Source organism: Triturus cristatus, chromosome 2_1 (assembly GCF_964204655.1).
Source record: "Triturus cristatus chromosome 2_1, aTriCri1.1, whole genome shotgun sequence".
In the NCBI taxonomy this organism is placed as follows: Eukaryota; Metazoa; Chordata; class Amphibia; order Caudata; family Salamandridae; genus Triturus; species Triturus cristatus.
The window spans coordinates 124911060-124930243 of record NC_140581.1 but is presented as its reverse complement, the minus strand read 5'-3'; the positions used below and the strand labels follow the sequence as shown (position 1 = coordinate 124930243).

General features: G+C 50.2%; 1 protein-coding gene across 6 annotated transcripts in view; it reads right to left on the bottom strand.

The window, feature by feature from the left end:
• UBAP2 (ubiquitin associated protein 2) overlaps positions 1 to 19184 on the bottom strand; it is a 1669217-nt gene that overhangs the window by 201132 nt on the left and 1448901 nt on the right. For all 6 annotated transcript variants that reach the window (XM_085628825.1, XM_085628795.1, XM_085628777.1 and 3 more), the window contains exon 23: positions 4512 to 4726. In XM_085628825.1, the coding sequence (XP_085484951.1) occupies positions 4512 to 4726 (215 nt within the window). The remainder of the gene's footprint in view (positions 1 to 4511; positions 4727 to 19184) is intronic.

Here is a 19184-nt window from a genome sequence, read left to right as displayed (position 1 = left end):
ACGCTAGGCTGGCTGCTAAAAAAAGATCTGCTGGACCAGCCATCTCCAGAGATGTTGAGCACCCTGGTATAGGATCCAGGACCTCACCATGCTTGTGCAGTACCGCATGGCGGTCATGTTGTCTTGTATAACCGGTTACAGCCTACACTTCATGGTTGGAAGGAAGGATTTCTGGTCCAAAGCTCCAATAGGTTGATGTGGAGCTGGCACACTGCTGGAAACCAAAGGTTCCTGACCTTCACCTCAGATGTCTCCCCAAACCAGTAACAATGCATCAGTTACAAATGTGAAATCCAGGTAGGAAAAGGAAATGGATGCAAATTGTCAGGCTGGGGCTCATATGCAACCATGTTAAATCCAAAGCATATCGCTTGTGAAAAATGGACAGTGTTGGACAGGAAACCTCAGTGCTGACACCTCAAACCTCAGACTCTTTGGCTGGGTTTGCATCTGCCATCTGGTGCACAGGACAATGAGGATGCAAGAAGCTAGGAGATGAAAGAGTCAGAACAATCCTCACCGAGACGCAGCACTGAACTTGAAATATCTGGTTAATATCCTTAATATACCAGACTAATAGCGGCAGAGGAAAGGCCTTGAGCACTACTTTGTCCATGATAAAGTTTATGAACTGAATCTTCGGAGAGCTCATGTGAAACATCTGCTCGTTGACTGAAAACCCAAGGAGATCAAGAGCTCAGCTTTGGACCGAAGGTGATCTGTGACTGACTGAGGTGAGCACTCCTTAATTAGCCAGTTGTCAGAGTACAAGCATACATGTGTCCCAGATCTCTGAATATGATCAATACAATTTGTTTGCACACCCGAGGAGCAAAGGTAAGGCTGAATGGCAGTATTGCGGACTGGAAATGTTCTGACTCTACCATGAACAGCAGGTGAAGTCTGCTGGACTGCAGAATGGGTATACGAAAATTAGAAATCAGGGACACCATCCAGTACCCAGGTTCATTAAGGCACAAGCAACCAATGAATAGCACCATTCATCACTCTACAAATGTGGCACCCACACACTGGAATCTTTGGCAAGCAGGCGATTCACAATATCAGCATGTTCACCCCAAAAGTGTTTGGGGGAAGGGGATGAATACAAGGTGGAGAAGCAATAAAGAGCTGGGCATAGACCTTTTGAACACTTTGTAAGCACCATCAGTCTCATGGAATCTCCAGGGGAGGAAATTTATCCTACCTCGTACTAGCAGGTGGTGGGGCTGGGAGGACAAATCAAAGCAGTTTGGGAGCTGCTGCGCTGGGGTAGGGAGAGTTGGAGGACAGATGTCCATGCTGGTGTGCTCAACTGATCACATCTAGGTGTGTCTTCTAAGCACTAAATTGATTTCAAAAGCACAGCCAATGGAGTCGTTGGTGTCCAGGCCTGCACGCAACACCTCTTTGCAGCGTTTTGAGTCATGGAGAGAAGCCGAAGATGTTGACTGACTGACAGCGCCAAATCAATTAAGAAAAATATATGGGATATCTTTATGGTTGTCTGTGTCTATCAAATGTATTAAAAGGAATATATATGCAGTTCAGCTACATCTCTACTACTAGAGTTGGAACAACCACATTGATTTGACAAAGTGGGCCCACTATATTGGAAACAAACATCGTATATGAATGCTACAAACCATTTTATTGGATGCTATCCAGATTATGGACTATCACAATAAAGGAGTAAGAGTTTTTCTGCAGTAACATTGAGAGTGAACAAACTGCATTTACTACCGGATGGTGTCAATGCGTCTTAGGACTACAGGTGCAACAATATTAGAGCAGAGCAAAAAAACTTTTGTATTCCTCCCTTCATCCTGCCCGTTACAAAATAGCAGGTCCTGAAGAAGATGGCAAGAAAAGGAATATAGGCCATCCAAACGTGCGTTGACCGAGGTGGTGTGTGACGCCCCAACACACAGTATAGCATCTGAGGGTTGAGTTTCTCACCCCAATGGTTTCTGCTGTGTATGCAGTCTGGGTATGGGGCTGATGGTATGTTTGTATTGAGTGCAAGAGTTGTGCATGAGGTATGAGAAGAGGTGTGTGTGAATTTGGGAGATGAGGAGTTTGTTTATTCCTGTTTTTCTAACGGTTGTGATTATTTCTTTGTTGTATTTTATTGATAAGGAAAGGAAAAAACATTTTTTCCCTTGAGTAATACTGTTGCAGATATTCTATATTTTTTTTTTAGGAAAAATATTTGTATTTACAACAAAAAATTGTATGGATTGGTTATGAAGTTATATGTAATCATTGATAAATGTCACAAATGAGATAAATTGCCAAAAACAAGGAAACATATAAAATGAATTACTTAAAAATGATACAAACAAAATAAAAATGTGGAAAAAAGAAAGAAATGGCTCTGTTTGAAGTTACATGTTTTTCTGTGCCCCAGGTTTGAGCTTTTTATAAGCCATATTATAAAGAAATAGAGGTCTAGAGGGATATCATTTATTTGTTGTTGCAACACCTCTTTGCTGCATGCTGTCAGTCTTTGATCATTTTGGTCAATGGGTTCCTGATGTCCTCTGGAATGGCTGGGAAGATCTTGTTGATCATGCCCCATAAGGCATGTATGTATGTCAAATGAGGCACACCACATTAAAAAATGCTTTAAGACAGGATAGCTGATACCCCAGCTCCCCCCCTCCCTTCCCCCCCTTCCTCCCCCTCCTTCCTAGCAAACAGCTTGCTCTCTTTGCCCGGATGTATATTCAGCCCCCGAGCACCAACACACAACCTGCGCGGTGGTCATAATATACTGGTGAGCGCAGGACACTAGAGTAAACGCTGAGAATAGTAGTCATAGTTGGGCAGGCTGCTATGGTGCGGACAGTGGGCCATAGATGTAGGGCATAAAACGGCGCAGGGATTAATTGTAAGTGTTCTAGGCAGTGGGGTACACTGTTTAGAGTTGTATATCTGTTTTTATTTATTTGCTCATTATTTGAATCTGTATACAAAGATATCATGCTAAGCACCCACAATTGGAGCCTGTAAAAGTTGATTAAAGTATTAGTTGTTTACACATAGATTCAGTCTTTACGGTGACACGTCTATGTGTAAATGTACTGTATACAGTGATTACAGTAACAATAATAATAAAAACGAAGTTAAACAAAAAAAAGACAGGATAGTTGAGGAAAACATTTTCTTTTCAAAGGCATTACTATGTTTCGACTTCTTATCAAGGAGGTTAGAAGGAAAAGCAATTGGGTGGACTTTACTTGTGGAGGCTTACACCACAGAGCTTTCACCGTTATGTTATATAGTCAAGGTCACTAGGGGCTGGTCTGTGTCGTCTAGCTGTAGGTCAGCTGACCGGAGGAGCTGAACATGGTTTAGACAAAGTGCTCATGTGTGTCTGTAACGGCCTTGCTAAGAGGTAATAGATGAAGTTTGCCTGGGTTGAAGAATTTCAGTTAATAAATTGGCTTTCGAGGTCTGGCACGTCTGCTACTCTTTGCACCACTAAGACAAAAAAGGTGTTGCCTTCCATTGGTGGGCCTGGCTGAGAGTCCAGCTGCGTCTCTGGTGAGGCATCTAACCTATGAGCATTCCAGTCTAAATAAAGACCTTTGTCAGTTTAATGAGGGAGTAGATAATCTGCTTCCTCATCATCAGTATTGTGAGAGACATTAGGTATGACCTGGACAGCTAGGGAACTGGAGAAACAAAGAATCCCTCTATGTTCTAGTAGTGGAGGCATCAAGGGAGAAGCAGATGCTGAAGGCCTGGGCTGTATACCTACCTGCTGTGCCTTCGAAAAATACTATAGCGAAAGATGGTGTGGGCCATAGTCAGCCTCCTTGAAGGCCATTATCAACTGCGGAGCAGACGGCGGCTAAGGGAATTCGTGTGTGCTGGGACCACACAGGGGCTGGCTCGGAGTCTGACCCTTCCAGTGACACCCTTGCAACTGCTCACCAGACTTCAAATGGCAGGAAGTGGACAAATCCTGCTTCACTTTCGTGTACTTATTGCACATTTTCTATATACTGGAAGACTGAGCGGAAATAGGACTGCATGATTGACCGAGTCGTGACTGAAGCCAAAGCGTCAAAAGCATGCGATATAAGAGTCCATAACAAACGTGTTTACTGTAGCAATAGCATGGCTTGAACCTGTAATTTGTGCAGAGACCTCATCCCTAGGACACAATTTTTTTAACAAAGGTGTCAAAGGGTGCAGAAAGAAAAGAACTGACATCTTTGTTCAGGGGAGGCGCTTAAATGTGCTTCTGGGTGGTATAAACTCACCGTGGAGCCACATGGCACTACCTACCAGCGCACGGGGAGCATCGAAAAAAAGATCTCTGCATCTAGTTTGCCACACCTAGGAATATTCTGAAGGTGAGGAATGTGTGGTTTGAAGTTTCCATCACAATAAAACACCCATAACCAACATAATTATCTGTAAAGCAAGAGGTAGAAGCATATCTGGGAGATTAGAAGCAAAAAACATAAAGAAGGTTTTAAAAAACTTCAATTACTCACAAATACAGTGGGCCCATAGGGAAACGCGCTAGGTACTCCAGGCATACTGGCATAGTAGGATAATCCAGGATAGCTGTAGCCTGGAGGCAGGCCAGGATTGAGGAATGGTTGCTGTGCAGCATGATGGGCTTGTGTCTGATTCTGCTGAGGCTGAGCGAGTGTGGTAGCAGGTGCTGGAGAAGCAGAATCACCCCGGCCAAATTTGGCAACATCACCTGTAAAGCAGAGGGACAAATAGTCATCTCAACAGTTTCAGACAATTATGGTCAAGTGAAATCAATAACCCATACAGTTCTAGGTCTTAACATTGGCTTTCTTGTTTAAAAAATAAAAAAATTAAAAAAATTAACACAAATCAAACATTGATTGGTTACTAAAATCCACTACAATCATCCAATCACTGTGTACATGGGAGCAGTAGTAAGCTGCACACATTGCCCTTCATATATGAGAGATGCCTGGACATCCCCCGAAAAGTAAGTCCTCAACCAGGTGTGGTGTTAAACAGCTGCCGGCGATGAAACAGCACTGCCCAGTGAGTTGGTCATGTTGAGACCACAATGGATGGCGAACTTTGGTGCATCTCTGTCTGATACTTCTTGGGAGAGTATAGCCCGGGCCTCCTCTGGGACAGTGGCAGCACTTGCTCAACCGTTTCGCCACAGGGAGTGGAAATAACGGCCACATGAGCATGCAGTGTTCATCAAAGGAAATGCAAGGCTGGCGGAAGAAACATTTTTTTACCCCAACTTTCTAACCTCTTGGGTTTCCTGTCCAGGGGTGTAGAAGGGAACGTGCCATGGTTGGTAGAGGCTTGGACTACCGATCTCTCTGGGGTAGGGTGTGTAGTGAGGAAGCTTGGGAGGCCCGTGGCAGGGCAGTGGGCGATTATCCTATTCACAGGAGCCCCTGTGCTGGGTGTGCACCAGGTACCCAGTAGGACATCTGTAAGGACCTCATTGAACAGTAGCAAGGGTTCCAGAAAGGAGAAACCTGCCTGCAAGCCCTATGAAAACATTGGTCTTGACCACCCCTAAAGGAAGCTGAAGGTCGAGGACCTCTGCCGACTTTCATACCACCATAGCAAATGAAGCACCTCCTCGGTAGCCATGATAGGGGGAGAAAGCATGGCAGTTTCTGGAGAAGTGTCCAGTCCACTGGCTTCACACAATTCCTCACACCAGTCAATCTCATGATAAGGCTGGATTTCCAAAAGGGTCCAGAGACCCTTCCCAATCATCTTCCACTCCTAGCCCTTCAGAATAGGGCTCAGAAAATGACTAAGGACCTGGAGGTCCTGTTCGCTCCGCTATCGGCGTCAGTCGCCGCGGTACGCGACCCGCAAGGGGACACCAGGAGCATAGGCATCCCTGCCCACTGTACATATTCCACAGGGCCGCCGCTGTCCTCGCAGCCGAACTAGGACACACCGTCAACGCCTCCCTCAGCTCAGGCATTTGCCCAGATGACTGGAAACTGGCAGAGGTTAAACCCATCCTCAAGAAACCAATAGCCGACCCTACGGACCTGAAAAACTACTGACCCATCTCTCTCCTCCCCTTTGCAGCCAAAGTCACAGAGAGACACGTAAACACTCAGCTGACCGCCTTCATAGAAGAGAACTCCATCCTGGACGCCTCCCAGTCTGGTTTCCGCAGCAACCACAGAACCAAGACTGCCCTCCTCGCCGCCACAGACTACATCCGCATGCTACTGGATCAGGGACAAACCGCGGCCCTCATTCTTCTAGACCTCTCCGCAGCCTTCAACACCGTCTCACATCGCACCCTCGCAGCCAGACTTCACAACGTGGGAATACAAGGAGTCGCCCTCGACTGGATCCAATCCTTGCTCTCCGGCAGAACCCAGAGGATCCAACTTCCTCCCTTCCTCTCCAAACCCACGGAAATCAGCTGTGGAGTACCCCACACTCTTCAACATCTACATGGTCCCCCTCGCCGCCATCGTCAGACAGCATCCTATCCTACGCAGATGACACTCAGCTCATCCTCTCGCTCACAAAGAATCCCGAAGACACCAGACTCTGCTTCCAGGAAGGAATGAAGAACGTGGCAGCCTGGATGAAGGACAGCTGCCTGAAGCTAAAACTCAGAAAACCGAGGTCCTCATCCCCGGGTCTCGCACCTCTGCCTGGGACAACACCTGGTGGCCCTCCGCCCTCGGGACCCCACCCATCCCTACAGAACACACTCGAAACCTCGGCATCATCCTGGACTCCTCCCTCTTCATGAACCGCCAGATCAACGCAGTCACCTCCACCAGCTTCCACTGCCTTTGCATCCTCCGTAAGAGCATCAAATGGGTCCCCCCCGACTGCAGAAGGACCGTCACCCACACACTCATAACCAGCAGACTGGACAACAGAAACGCCCTGTATGCCGGAATCAACAAAACTCTTCTACACAAGCTCTAAACCATCTAAGCCTACGGGGCTTGAAGGCACGCCAGTAGGGTCAGACCACCCAAATATGAGGCACGTCATCATAAAATTCCTTAAGTTGGGCGGGGGTCACTCCAGCTCTAGGAGAGGCGGGGAAGCACGGAGCCAACCCACGTTCAGCAGAACGAGGCTTAGAACGCCGAGGATCCTTCTTCGGCCGGTGGACGGGGAGAGGTCGAATCTATGTGTTTTATGCTTCTTACCTCTCACCTATTTGACATCTTCAAGTAGGAGGATGAAGATTTAGGACTCCTGGAGCGGTGTTGGGACCTTCCTCTCGACCCGCACCCTGGACAAGACCTCAGAGGAAAGTGATGTGATGCCATGCGCCAGGCTGCAAGCAACTTCAGGTACCGCTTCCTTAAACCTTTCGGAGCCATGGCCTGGCAGTGTGAGCCCGACTGAGTCGTGGTCCCGCTCCAGGCACCAAAGGCAAACCAGGTGTGAGCCAGTCACCGACATGGTGCGCTAAAAGGCGCCGAACGGTTTGAAACCAGATCTCTTCTTAGACATGCTGGAAAAAAGCCTCCACACCAAAAAGGGTTAGACAAAACATCTTCACGGTCCTGTGCTGGCTGGCACAGAAAGAAAAGAACTGACATCAGCGCGCTGAGGTGGTGCCTATAAAGGTGATGCGGATGTCACTACGGCGCAGACGTCACGCAGAGCTGATCGATGCCACTTATCAGCATGCAGAGGTAATACACACAGAAAAATCTTCCGGACCAAGTCTGAAGCCTGGGAAATTCATAGGTAAGGAATCGGCGGCTAGATCTCTCTATCAGATATGGATGATTTTGGTATAAGCATGCAAGATTGTGTATGAAGCACAAGTTACTTACCTCCGGTAACCATATATCTGTAAGGAACATTAGTTGGTTATAGATTCCTTACCTTAGAATTACCCCCAGGAGTCAGACTGGATCTGGAAAGTTTTTCGTCAGCAGTACCTCTGCGTGCCGGAAGGTGGCGTCGGTCGGCTCTACGTCAGTCGTCACCGGGATGACATTGCGGCAGCTACTTAGATGCCGCCCTCGCGAGCTGACGTCAGTTCTGTACACTACTTGCCGCGCCAGAAACGCAGAGCCATGCAAGACACTGACCATTGGTGCACAAAACTAGGGCCCTGAAAGGATGTCCTTAACCCCAGAAATCAGTTCATAGAACGGGGAGGATAGGTGGGGCGGTAAGGAATCTATAATGAACTAATGTTTCTTATAGATATATTGTTACCGGAGGTAAGTAACTTGTGCATCTGAAAGAAACACGTTAGTTATAGGTTCCTTACCTTAGAACGGATACCCCAGCAATACCAACCGTGGTGGTGGGTCTACGAACCAAGATCACACCAGAAAATCCTGGAGAACAGAACGGCAAAAGAAGCAGTCCCTCCGGACTTGGCTGTCCAGGCAGTAGTGTTTGGTGAACGTGTGCAGTGATGCCCACGTGGCTGCCTGACAGATGTCATTCAGAGGAACTCCCCTTCCTAAGGCAGTAGTGGCTGCCGTCGCCCTGGTGGAGTGAGAGCGCATAGCCAGACTGGAGGCTCCTTTTGAGCCAGAGAGTAACAAGCTTTAATGCACAACACGACCCATCGAGAGAAAGTGCGTTTGTGTACGGCCCGACCCTTCTTTGCACCCACGTAACCGACAAACAGTTCATCATCCACCTGGAACTGTTTTGTACGATCCAGATTGGACCCAAAGCGCGCGTGCTCCTGACGGTGGAGCCTCTCTTCCTCCTGTGAAGAATGCGGAAAGAAGGTGGGGAAAGGAATTGGTCTGCCCGATGCGGAAGGCAGTGACCACCTTAGGAAGAAAGGATGGACGGTTCCGGAGAACCACCTTGTCCGGATAAACAGACAAAAAAGGAGGTTTGGAAGAGAGAGCGTGGAGCTCACTCACTCGTGTAGCAGAAGTGATGGCTACCAGGAAAGCAGTTAGAAGAATCAGAAGATGTAAAGGACAGCTTTGCAGTGGCTCAAAGGGAGTACATATGAGATAGGTTAGCACAAGGTTCAAGTCCCACTGAGGCATAACGAAGGGGATTGAAGGAAAAAGATGCGTTATGCCTTTCAGGAAACGGTTAACTACCAGAGACTTGAAAAGAGAAGGCTGATCTGGCAACCGAAGGAAGGCAGAGATGGCTGAAAGATAGCCCTTGATAGTGCCCAGAGCAGAGTCCTACTGGGCCAAAGAGAGAAGAAACAAGAGTACTTCAGAAAGAGGGGCAGAAAGGGGACCCACAGCCTTTGCTGTGCACCATGCCAAAAATGTGTTCCACCTTCAGGCGTATACCGTCTTAGTGGAGGGGTACCTGCCTGCCAAGATTACATCACAGACTTCAGGAGGCAGTTTGAAAGACGTCAACAGCCGCCGCTCAATCTCCACGCAAGGAGGTGGAGACTGGACAGGTTCGGGTGGAGAACCGTCCCCTGCTGCTGCGACCGAAGATCCTCCCGAAGAAGCAGACTGATCGGAGGACCGATGGCCATGTTGAGCAGCTCGGGATACCAGACTCTTCGTGCCCAATCCGGAGCCACAAGAATGACTTGGGCCCGGTCGCGCCTGATCTTCTTCAGCACTCTGGGCAGAAGTGGTATAGGCGGAAAGGCGTACAACAGACCGCAACTCCACTAGTGACAAAAAGCGTCTCCAAGCGATTGCCGCCTTGGAAATTCCATCGCGTAGAATTGATGACATTGTGCGTTCTCTTCGATGGCGAATCAATCTAACAAAGGCTCTCCCCACAGCAGAAAGAGACCGTGCACCACGTCAGAGGTCAGACGCCATTCGTGATACAACATGCATCTGCGGCTGAGTTCATCCGCCCTGGCGTTCAGGGAGCCTGCCAGGTGTTGAACCACGAGAGACATGCCCCGATGTTCCAGCCATGTCCAGAGGCACAGAGCATCCTGACATAGGGTCCACGACCCCACCCCGCCCTGTTTGTTGCAATACCACATGGCGGTGGTGTTGTCTGTGAACACCTGCACTACCTGTCCCCGGACAGAGGAAAGGAAGGCTTTCAGAGCAAGTCAGATCGCCCGCAGCTCCAGAAGGTTGATATGGAGCCAGGATTCCGCTGGAGACCAGAGGCCCCTGATCTCCGCATCTCCCATGTGGCCACCCCATCCCAGGAGGGATGCATCCGTCACCACTGTGAACTCTGGTTGGGGAAGGGAGAGGGATCTGCCATTGACCCAGTCGCGATTAGTGAGCCACCACTGCAAGTGACGTGCAGTGCCCTCCGAGATTTGGATGTGATCGGACAGGTTGCCCTGATGCTGTGCCCACTGAAACTTCAGGTCACACTGCAGAGCCCGCATTAGCAATCTGGCATGTTGCACAAGCAGGATGGAGGAGGAAATCAGGTCCAGGAGCCGGAGGGTCATCCTGACTGAAACCCGGGATAGATGCTGAAAGATCGGAATCATAGCCTGAATATCCCGGATCCGCTGTTCGGGAGGATAGACCCGAAACTGCGCCGAATCCAGAACCGCTCTGATGAATTGGAGCTTCTGAGAGGGATTCAGGTGCGACTTCGGCACATTGATGGAAAACCCCAGCAAATGCAGGAGGTTGGCCGTAGTCTGGAGGTGGGAGACAACCGTTTGGGGCGAGCCCGCCTTCAACAATCAGTCGTCTAGATAGGGGAAGACTGAGACCCCCGAGCTGCGCAGATGAGCTGCAACCACCGCCATTCACTTTCGTGAACACCCGAGGAGCGCTGGTAAGGCCAAAGGGGAGCACGGTAAACTGAAAGTTCTCGTGGCCCACCATGAACCGCAGTAACGCCGATAGGCCGGCAGAACAGGAACATGCAAATAGGCGTCCTGCAAGTCCAACGCTACCATCCAGTCCCCTGGATCGAGAGCAGACAAGACCTGAGCCAAGTCAAGATCTTTAACGTCTCCTTCCGGAGGAAGCGGTTGACGTTCCGGAGGTCCAAGATGGGACGCAGACCCCCTTTGTCCTTCTTGGGGACCAGAAAGTAGTGGGAACAACTACTCCCTACTTCTGGCCCAGGAACGCACTCGATGGCCCCCTTGGCCAAGAGGGACGTGACTTCCTGCTGGAGAAGTGCCAAGTGTTCTCCCGACATGCGGTGGTACTGAGGTGGCATGGCTGGAGGGGTGGACTGAAAGGGAAGGGAGTAATCCTTGTGGATGATCTGCAACACCCACTTGTCCGACGTGATAGCATGCCAGTGGGGAAGGTGATGGTGGATCCTGCCACCCACTGCCGTGGGGTGCCCCTCAAAGTTCGGATTAGGAAGGTTTGGAGGTAGAAGCAGCGGAGGTGGACTGACCCCCACACTGATTCCCAGACCCGCCCCTGCGGAAACCGCCTTCGCGCTGAGGCTGGGTCTGCACAGGCTTGCTGAAGGAACGTGCCTCAGCGCCCCTTCCGTAGCCACAAAAGGAACGAAAACCAGGAGTGGCTGGGCTTTTTGTGGAAAGACCCAAGGACTTGGCCGTGGCCCGCGAGTCCTTAAAACGTTCCAGCGCTGTCAGCTTTAACGCCAAACAGGCGAGTGCCATCAAAGTGCATGTCCATGAGTGAGCTTTGGACATCTGGCGAGAACCCTGAAGATCTCAAACAGGTGTGGCGACGAAGCGCCACAGTCGTAGCAATTGCTCTATCTAGTGAGTCCGCGGTGTCCAAACCACACCGAATGGCGAACTTAGCCGCATCTTTACCCTCAGCAACAGATTGTAACAGCACAGCTTGGGCCTCTTCAGGACACTGAGGCAACACCTGTGCAACTGTATCCCACACTGCATGGGAATAGCGGCCCAAGAGGCAGGTGGTGTTCACCGACTGCAGCCCTAAGCTGGCTGAAGAGAACAACCTCTTGCCGAACTGCTCCAGCTTCTTAAGAGTCCTTATCCGGCGGAGCCATGAGAAAGGCACTCTGGGACGTCGAAGCTTGGAAAACCAGGCTCTCGGGTGTAGAATGAATGGTCAGAGAACGCCGGGCGACGTTCTTATACACAGGGGCCCCTGTGGCTGGCCGCGACCAAGTGCCCAGTAAGACGTCAGGGAGGGCGTCATTAAATGGCAGCAGGGGCTCCGAAGTGGACGCCGTCTGAAGCACCTCAGTGAGATTCGTTTTTAGGGCCACCGTAGGGAGATCAAGGTTGAGGACCTCCGCTGCCCGACGGAGCACCACCGTGTAAGAAGCGCCCTCCTCCATGGTATGTGGCGGAGAGGCAAACCCCGGGTCACAGGAGACATCAAGGCCGCCGGCCTCCTAACTCGTCTGCCCAGTCCTGCTCAGAGTCACACTTACGAGCAAGAGGGTCCGAGGACCCCTCCCAGTCGTCCTCCACCTCCGCCGTATGCGATACAGCCAGCGGCGGCAGGGACCGGGGAAGGAACAAATGGCGCCGGACAGGGCTGAACGGGCGCCGTGTCCCAATGCGGATCCCAGGTAGGGACAAAAGTGTCCTGGAACCTGGGCAGGGGCGGAACAAATTGCATCCACTGCGATGCCGGAGGCGGAGCCGAGGGTGGCGCTGGGGCCGGAGCCGGCAGTGCGAGACCTTGTGGTGCCGTGGCTGGAGCCAGCAGCGCAGGATCCTGCGGCGCAGAGGCCGGAGCCGCCGGTGGCGGCACCGACAAGATCCTGACACGGGACCGCGGGGCCCAAGAGCGCACCGGTGGGAGCCCGAGGCCTAAACAGGCAGTCCATGGTAGTAAGAAATTCTTGCACCTGTGCGGGAGTCGCCGACGGACCCAGATAAGGTGGGTAGGCCGCGGGGCTCCGAAGGAGCCGCAGGGGCAGAACCCTTGTCCCCCTCGTCCGCATCCGGGTACCGACAGGAGAACGTCGGAGAGTGACAACGCTTCTTCGACTTCTTTTTGTGCCATCTCTTACCTGAATCAGAGGGTGAAGACTTGGAGCCCAAGGAGCGATGGTGGTGGCCCCGCGAGCGTTCTTTGGAGCAGCCCCTGGACCGTGAATGGCACGGGGACGAGTTCCGGACCCCACGCAGCTTCCGGCACCGCTCCCTCAAGGCCTTCGGGGCCATGGCCAGACAGTCCATACAGTAACGGGAGTCGTGTTCTTTCTCCAGGCAGTAGAGACAGATGTCGTGGGGGTCCGCCACCAGCATATTGCGACAGCAGGCCCCACAAGACTTAATCAATCTACAATAAGGAGCTGAAGGGGCAGAGAACAGGTCATCCCCCACTCAATGAACTGTGTACAAAAAGGACCTGTTCACAATGTGAGCGAATAGTTCATATATCCATAACGGTTGTCATACATTTTAGACAATCTTTAAAGCAAGTGATTGTATCATATATGCTACTTATTGGTGTGGCTCACTAGGAAAAGAAAAGAAAAGACAAGTATTTTTCATACGAGGTAGGACAGGAAAACTGTCAATATGTCTAAAAACTTGTGTCATCAACACCCAAACGTGGTGAAAAAAGAGTGAGAGGGAGTGTTGGTGCCTCACAGTAGCAACACCAAGGAGGATTAAGCAGGATGGTACTCGCCTGCTACCTCAAGATCTCATCATCAGCTACCAACACTCCAAAAGCAAGAGGTATGTGTAGGAGGAAATGAATGACTGTTGTCCCAAAACAAAGCAAGTGCTAGGATGTGTGATAAAAGAGGAAAGAACTGTGCTGTGATATGTGCACCATATTAAACCCCACAATGATATACAATGATATACAGGTTTGAGCTAAATCACACTGGCTTGCGTTTTTTATTCTATGCTGTATGATTGCTCATATTTAAAATGCCGACATGTTTCATTGCTTTCTGGGTAAACTCACGGCAACTTCTTCAGGGCGTGGGGTAATTTTCATTCCACCCTGCACCTCTGTTTGTCAATTAAAAACAATTCTGTTGGAGACAAAAAATAAACAAAACAACACAGGACAAACTTGGTTGGCAACCGGTTTACAAAGGGACTGATACCCTATGTGTTGCATTCCGAATCACACCATATTTACCGGGATATTGCCCACCATGGGCATACCTTTACCCATGAGTCCTTGTGGCTATGTGTACGCATTCAAGGCTCCGCTATTCAACTCCAATCGTAAGTCTGTAATATATAATAAGGGTCGTGAGACTGCCAGTATCAGATGCCTGCCCCTGGTGGTATCATCGATAATTATTAATCATGTGTCTCAGTCCTATTAGGTATCTACCCTTCAATTGTGTACTTCCTTAAATATTCCTCTTGCTCGGCATACGGTTAGGTAAGCTCTGTCCCCTTACGATGGCATACCCTTTATCGAGTTCGTACATATCCAATTAGCATTGAAACCTAGCCTCCCGCTCCAATTAAAGTGGCCCAGGTTCCTATCTCTTTTTGCCGAGTGCCCCAAATCAAACTTCATAGATCGGGACTCACCGTAGAAGCGTCTGTAACTGGCGTTTACTCAGCCCAGCAACGACGCGGCTGTTGTGTTTCGTGGTTTAAGAACGTGATCACGTTCACCACGTGACCTGACTTCAAAAGTCCCGTCCTTCTCAAGGAATTCGCGGGTCCCGTAGTGTAAAAGAGGCTGCCATATTGGAAGACTTAAAACAAGGCATCCCTACGTGCACCAGAGTAGACTCAAACTTACAGGAGACAAAAAGACTCAAAAAGATAGTCAAAAAGTGACTAAGGTACGTGCTCTAACCGGCTCTGCGCTTAATGGCGCGGAAAAAGAAAGAACTGACGTCAGCGCGCATGGGTGGCGCCTAAGTAGTCTTCGTGACGTCATCTCGGCGCATACGATGCCAGCAACGGATGCGGAGCCACATGGCACCACCTACTGACGCGCAGAGGTACTGCTAGTGAACACTCACCGGATCCAGTCTGACGCCTGGGGATATTCTAAGGTAAGGAATCCAACACTAACGTGTTTCTTTCAGATAAGCTGACCACCAATTTCAGACCTACAGGATTTTCAGCATCTCTCTGCACCCACACAGCCACTATAAGACCACATTTTTGGACCACGGTTCTCAGTATCTCCATTCAAGGGTACTTGAGTCCCCCAGTGTCTTCAACAGGATTTTCTTGATTGACCTCGCCAGTCTTCAACGTGACAGTTCAGTGCTAAAGTATGTCCATGATCTGCAGTAATAGTGTAGAAAGAACACTGTCTCTGTTGTACACCCTTGCTCAACGAGTCTACAAGGTGGACAGAGAAAATTACAGCATTGTTAGGAAGATGTCCAATAATTCTAAACATCTAAATTCCATATGTGCAAAGTGAGACTTATCGCCCCTAAGGGTATCCAGGCGCTGGGGGGCCATCAGGGTGTTTAAGGAAGCTATTGCCCAAATTCACATGATGCTGAGCTGCCGCCTGCATGTGCGATCAAACTGGGAGCCCCGGAGTCAGCTGCTCTGGCCGCTGACCCATACTTAGGACAACTAGTGCCGGCTTCAGGCCGTCAAATTACACCCGAAAGAGCAGCATCCAGACAGATGAGAGAGCCCAAGACTGTGAAGGGAATGTAAAAGCTCCCGCGCTTACGTAATTATGTCAGACAATGAATTTTTCATTTAAATCTGTTTTATTAAAGAGGAGAAGGATCAGCATGTACACAGCATGTTGCCTACAACCCTTTGATGGGCCGGTCGCGGTAAAAGGTAAACAATCAGAGGGCGAGGGTGAGACATTGGAAGACTATGCATGGGTATTGGATTACACAGCAAGTTGCCTACAACCCAGACAGGGCCAGCCACGTAGTGTGACAGAGAAGTGTGGCAGTTGCAAGCTTTAAAACCTCTCCAGATGGAAAGAACCATAACAAATACATGAACTCAAACATAAAGCAAAATAGAAACAAAAGGAAAGGAAAAATGAAAGGAGGGGAGGAGCCCTCTAATACTCTTAGAGGAGATAGCAATGAAGAAAAAAAAAAAAGGTAAGTAAAATAAATACAGAGAAAAAGAGACAAATAGGAGAGGAGAAAGAGAGGAGAGAGGGAGGGCTGGACACGACAAGTGGTTACTGCAGCAAGCGTGGCCGGGGAGACTATATAGTGGCGGCTTAAGGCAATGTGGACAGACATGTGACAAATTGCAGGACGGTAACGCGGGAGTCAAGGGAGTGTGTTGGAGATAGGGAGATGTATTGCGTCTTCAAAAAGGCATAAACCCCGAAGTTTCGGGGGTTTAAGACTGGCATGTTCTAGTTTACAGAGATGATCTATGAGAGGTTGCCAGAGTTTGGTGAATTGGGTGTCTCGGGACTGTTAGCGAGCAGTGAGTAATTTCATCGCCATGGTATGCCACAGGCGAGTGAACCAGATAGTGACTGGGGGAGACTCCGGTTTTTTCCAATATAATGCTATGAGCTGTTTAGCCGCGCCCAACATATGAAGACAGATATGCCAATCTCTACGTGTCAGCGCGCATATGTTATCAGGCTTGATACCCAAGAGAACCGAGGCTGTGGCAGGACGAAGCCAAGGACCAGTTTGATGTGGCTGAGGATCTCTTTCCTTATAAGCAGTTTCCCGCTGGGAGAAGCAACAACAGACCTTTGGAATGTCGCACCAAAGACTATCCCATTGTGTGGGCGTGATGTCCATAGACAGCTCGGATTGCCATCGAGATTGCTAGGATTGCAGGGCGATCAGCGGGGGGTGCTGTAAAATATGATACGTACGAGATATGAGGCACCTGGAGTTATCGAACGAGCAAACCAGCCGCTCTAAGGGAGTAAGGGCACGTGTGGCTGCCTGTGTCAGAGAGTCGGTGCGTAACCAGTGTCGAAGTTGCAGGTATTGTAGTCGAGCCCCCTCGGAAAGTTGGAACTCTTGTTTACACTGTTCAAAAGTCTTGAAGGTGGCTCCTACATAAAGGTACCAGATTTTTCTGCACCCGCCATCCAGCCATTCGGTGAATACAGGGGGTTGTAGGGCAGGTGGGAAAGAAGGTGTTGCCAGAGATGGGAGTCTGGGGAGATGGGAGTGTGGGGAGATGGAAAGTTAGTAAGCCCTTTGGACACTGCTATCCTATCCCAGATGTCGAGGACAGTCTTGGTAGGAAGAGCTATGTATGCACTGCGAGAGAGAGAGGCCCTTTGTTGCCAAGGTAGGTAACATATAGAGCGCCCAGTCACCGCCTTGTCCATATGGAACCACACCTTCTCGCTTTTCCATACCATCCATTCGGAGATGAAGCGTAAGTGTGATGCCCAGTAATATTCCATCAGGTTGAGGCAAGCCAGGCTGCCGCGATCCCGGGGCAGCACGAGAAGTTTATTAGAAAAGCGCGGTCGCCAACCTCCCCAGATAAACCTGGTTAATTCGCGCTGCATGCTTTGGATCTGATGTTGTGGAATAGGGGCGGTGAGCGATTGAAACACGTACAAAATTTTCGGTAGGATGGACATTTTAAGGGCATGAATACGGCCCAGCCACGAGAGAGAGGTTTCCAAGTGCGCAAGTCCCCAAGCACCGACCGTATGCATTCCTGCCAATTGGCTTGCGACCAGGTGGCAAGGGTGGGGGTCAGATTAAGCCCCAGATATCTGAAGGAGTGAGAGGCCAACCTGTAGGAGACAAGCGCCTAGACTGCAGGGAGCTCCTCTACCGGGATGGTGAGGTTCAGGGTCCAAGAGTTTTCATGATTAATCTTAAGGCCCGATGCTTGCTCGAATACGCACAAGAGATGGTAGAGGGCATGCAGAGACATATGCGGTTGGGATAACGTGAGGAGGAGGTCATCTATGAACAAGGCTACTTTGTGCTGTTGGCCTCCGAGGGGGATGCCATGTATGTCTGGCGCCTGGCGAATCATAATGGCGAGAGGCTCCACCACAAGAACGAACAGGAGGGGGAGAGGGGGCATCCCTGTTGTGTGCCTCTGTATATTGTGATGGGATTGGTGAGTTAGTCATTAACCCGAACCTGGGTCGTAGGGGAAAGATAGGGGCCATGATGCGGGACACCATCAGTGGGCCTAGCCCAATTTTGTTTAGGACCGCTCGGAAAAAGGTCCAGTCCACGCGGTCAAACGCTTTCTCCGCGTCAAGGGATAGTAAGCAAGCAGGTATTTTCCAATGGTGGGCTTTCCCAACGAGGTGCGCAACCTGTTGTACATTGTCTGCCCCCTGTCAGTGGCGAATATAGCCGACCTGATCGGGGTCGATCGGGCCAGGAAGATGGGAGTCTAGGCGCTTGGCTAGGATTTTAGTATAAATTTTGAGATCGGTATTAAGAAGTGCAATAGGGCGAAAAGATGAGCAAAGTGTGGGGTCATTGCCTGGTTTAGGAAGTAGAGCTATTTCGGCCAATCCCATGGAGGAAGAGGGACATCTTGTATCTGTGAAAGAATTAAAAAGGCAAAGGAGCTGGGGTTGAAGCTCCGGGAGAAAGACACGGTAGAAAGAAAGTGGCAGACTGTCCGGACTCAGGGATTTTCCAAGAGGGAGATCTTTCAGAGCACCATCAAGTTCACTCTGAGAGAGTGGCTCCTCCAGCAGCTGCGCATCATATGGATTTATCGGAGACCAAGGGCAGTTATCTAGGACAGTCTGAATCTACCCAGGGAGGGGCGTCTCCTGAGCGTAGAGAGACAAATAATATGCATGGAATGCTCTAAGTTTAGCCGCCTCAGTGGTGGCTTGAGTGGCATAGTGTGTGGGATCTTTTCCAAAGTATCCTTGTGATTCTGAAGCATATGCAAATAACCAGGGGCCGTACTCCACTCCGTGGTTTCGTTTGTGCTGAAGCAGGAGCAGCAAAGAGCTGAGAGAGCAGAGGCGAAGTGAGGCGGACGCAGTGCGGTGGTGGCGGCAGCTGCAGGGGGCCTCACGGTGTCCCAAACTGAGCGCTACATCGGAGTGCATTTGTGGAGCCCTGAGGAGCCCTGTGCAACCTCGTGCAACCCCTGTGGTGCCCCGAGGGCTAGAGCAGGTAAAGCATAGGACGGGCTTGCAGCTACCAGCTACCGGATACCTCGCGGCCTCGCTTGACCACCGGGCGGTGTGTAATGGTTTTGCAGCGTTGTCGGCGTGTTGCCAAAGCCGCAGAGCCGCGGAGAGCGTGCCTGGGCAGCCCGTCAGGTCCTGAAGGTAATTCTCAGACTTTAGCCATTGGTCGTCAGCCCCGCCAGCAAGTTTTTGGCAGCAGTTCTCGGCGGCAGCAGTTTTCAGCATCCCTGCCCAGCCCAGCCCAGCCCACACAAAGCATATGTAGACGTTGACAGTATGGAGAGGGGATTGTGTGGTTCC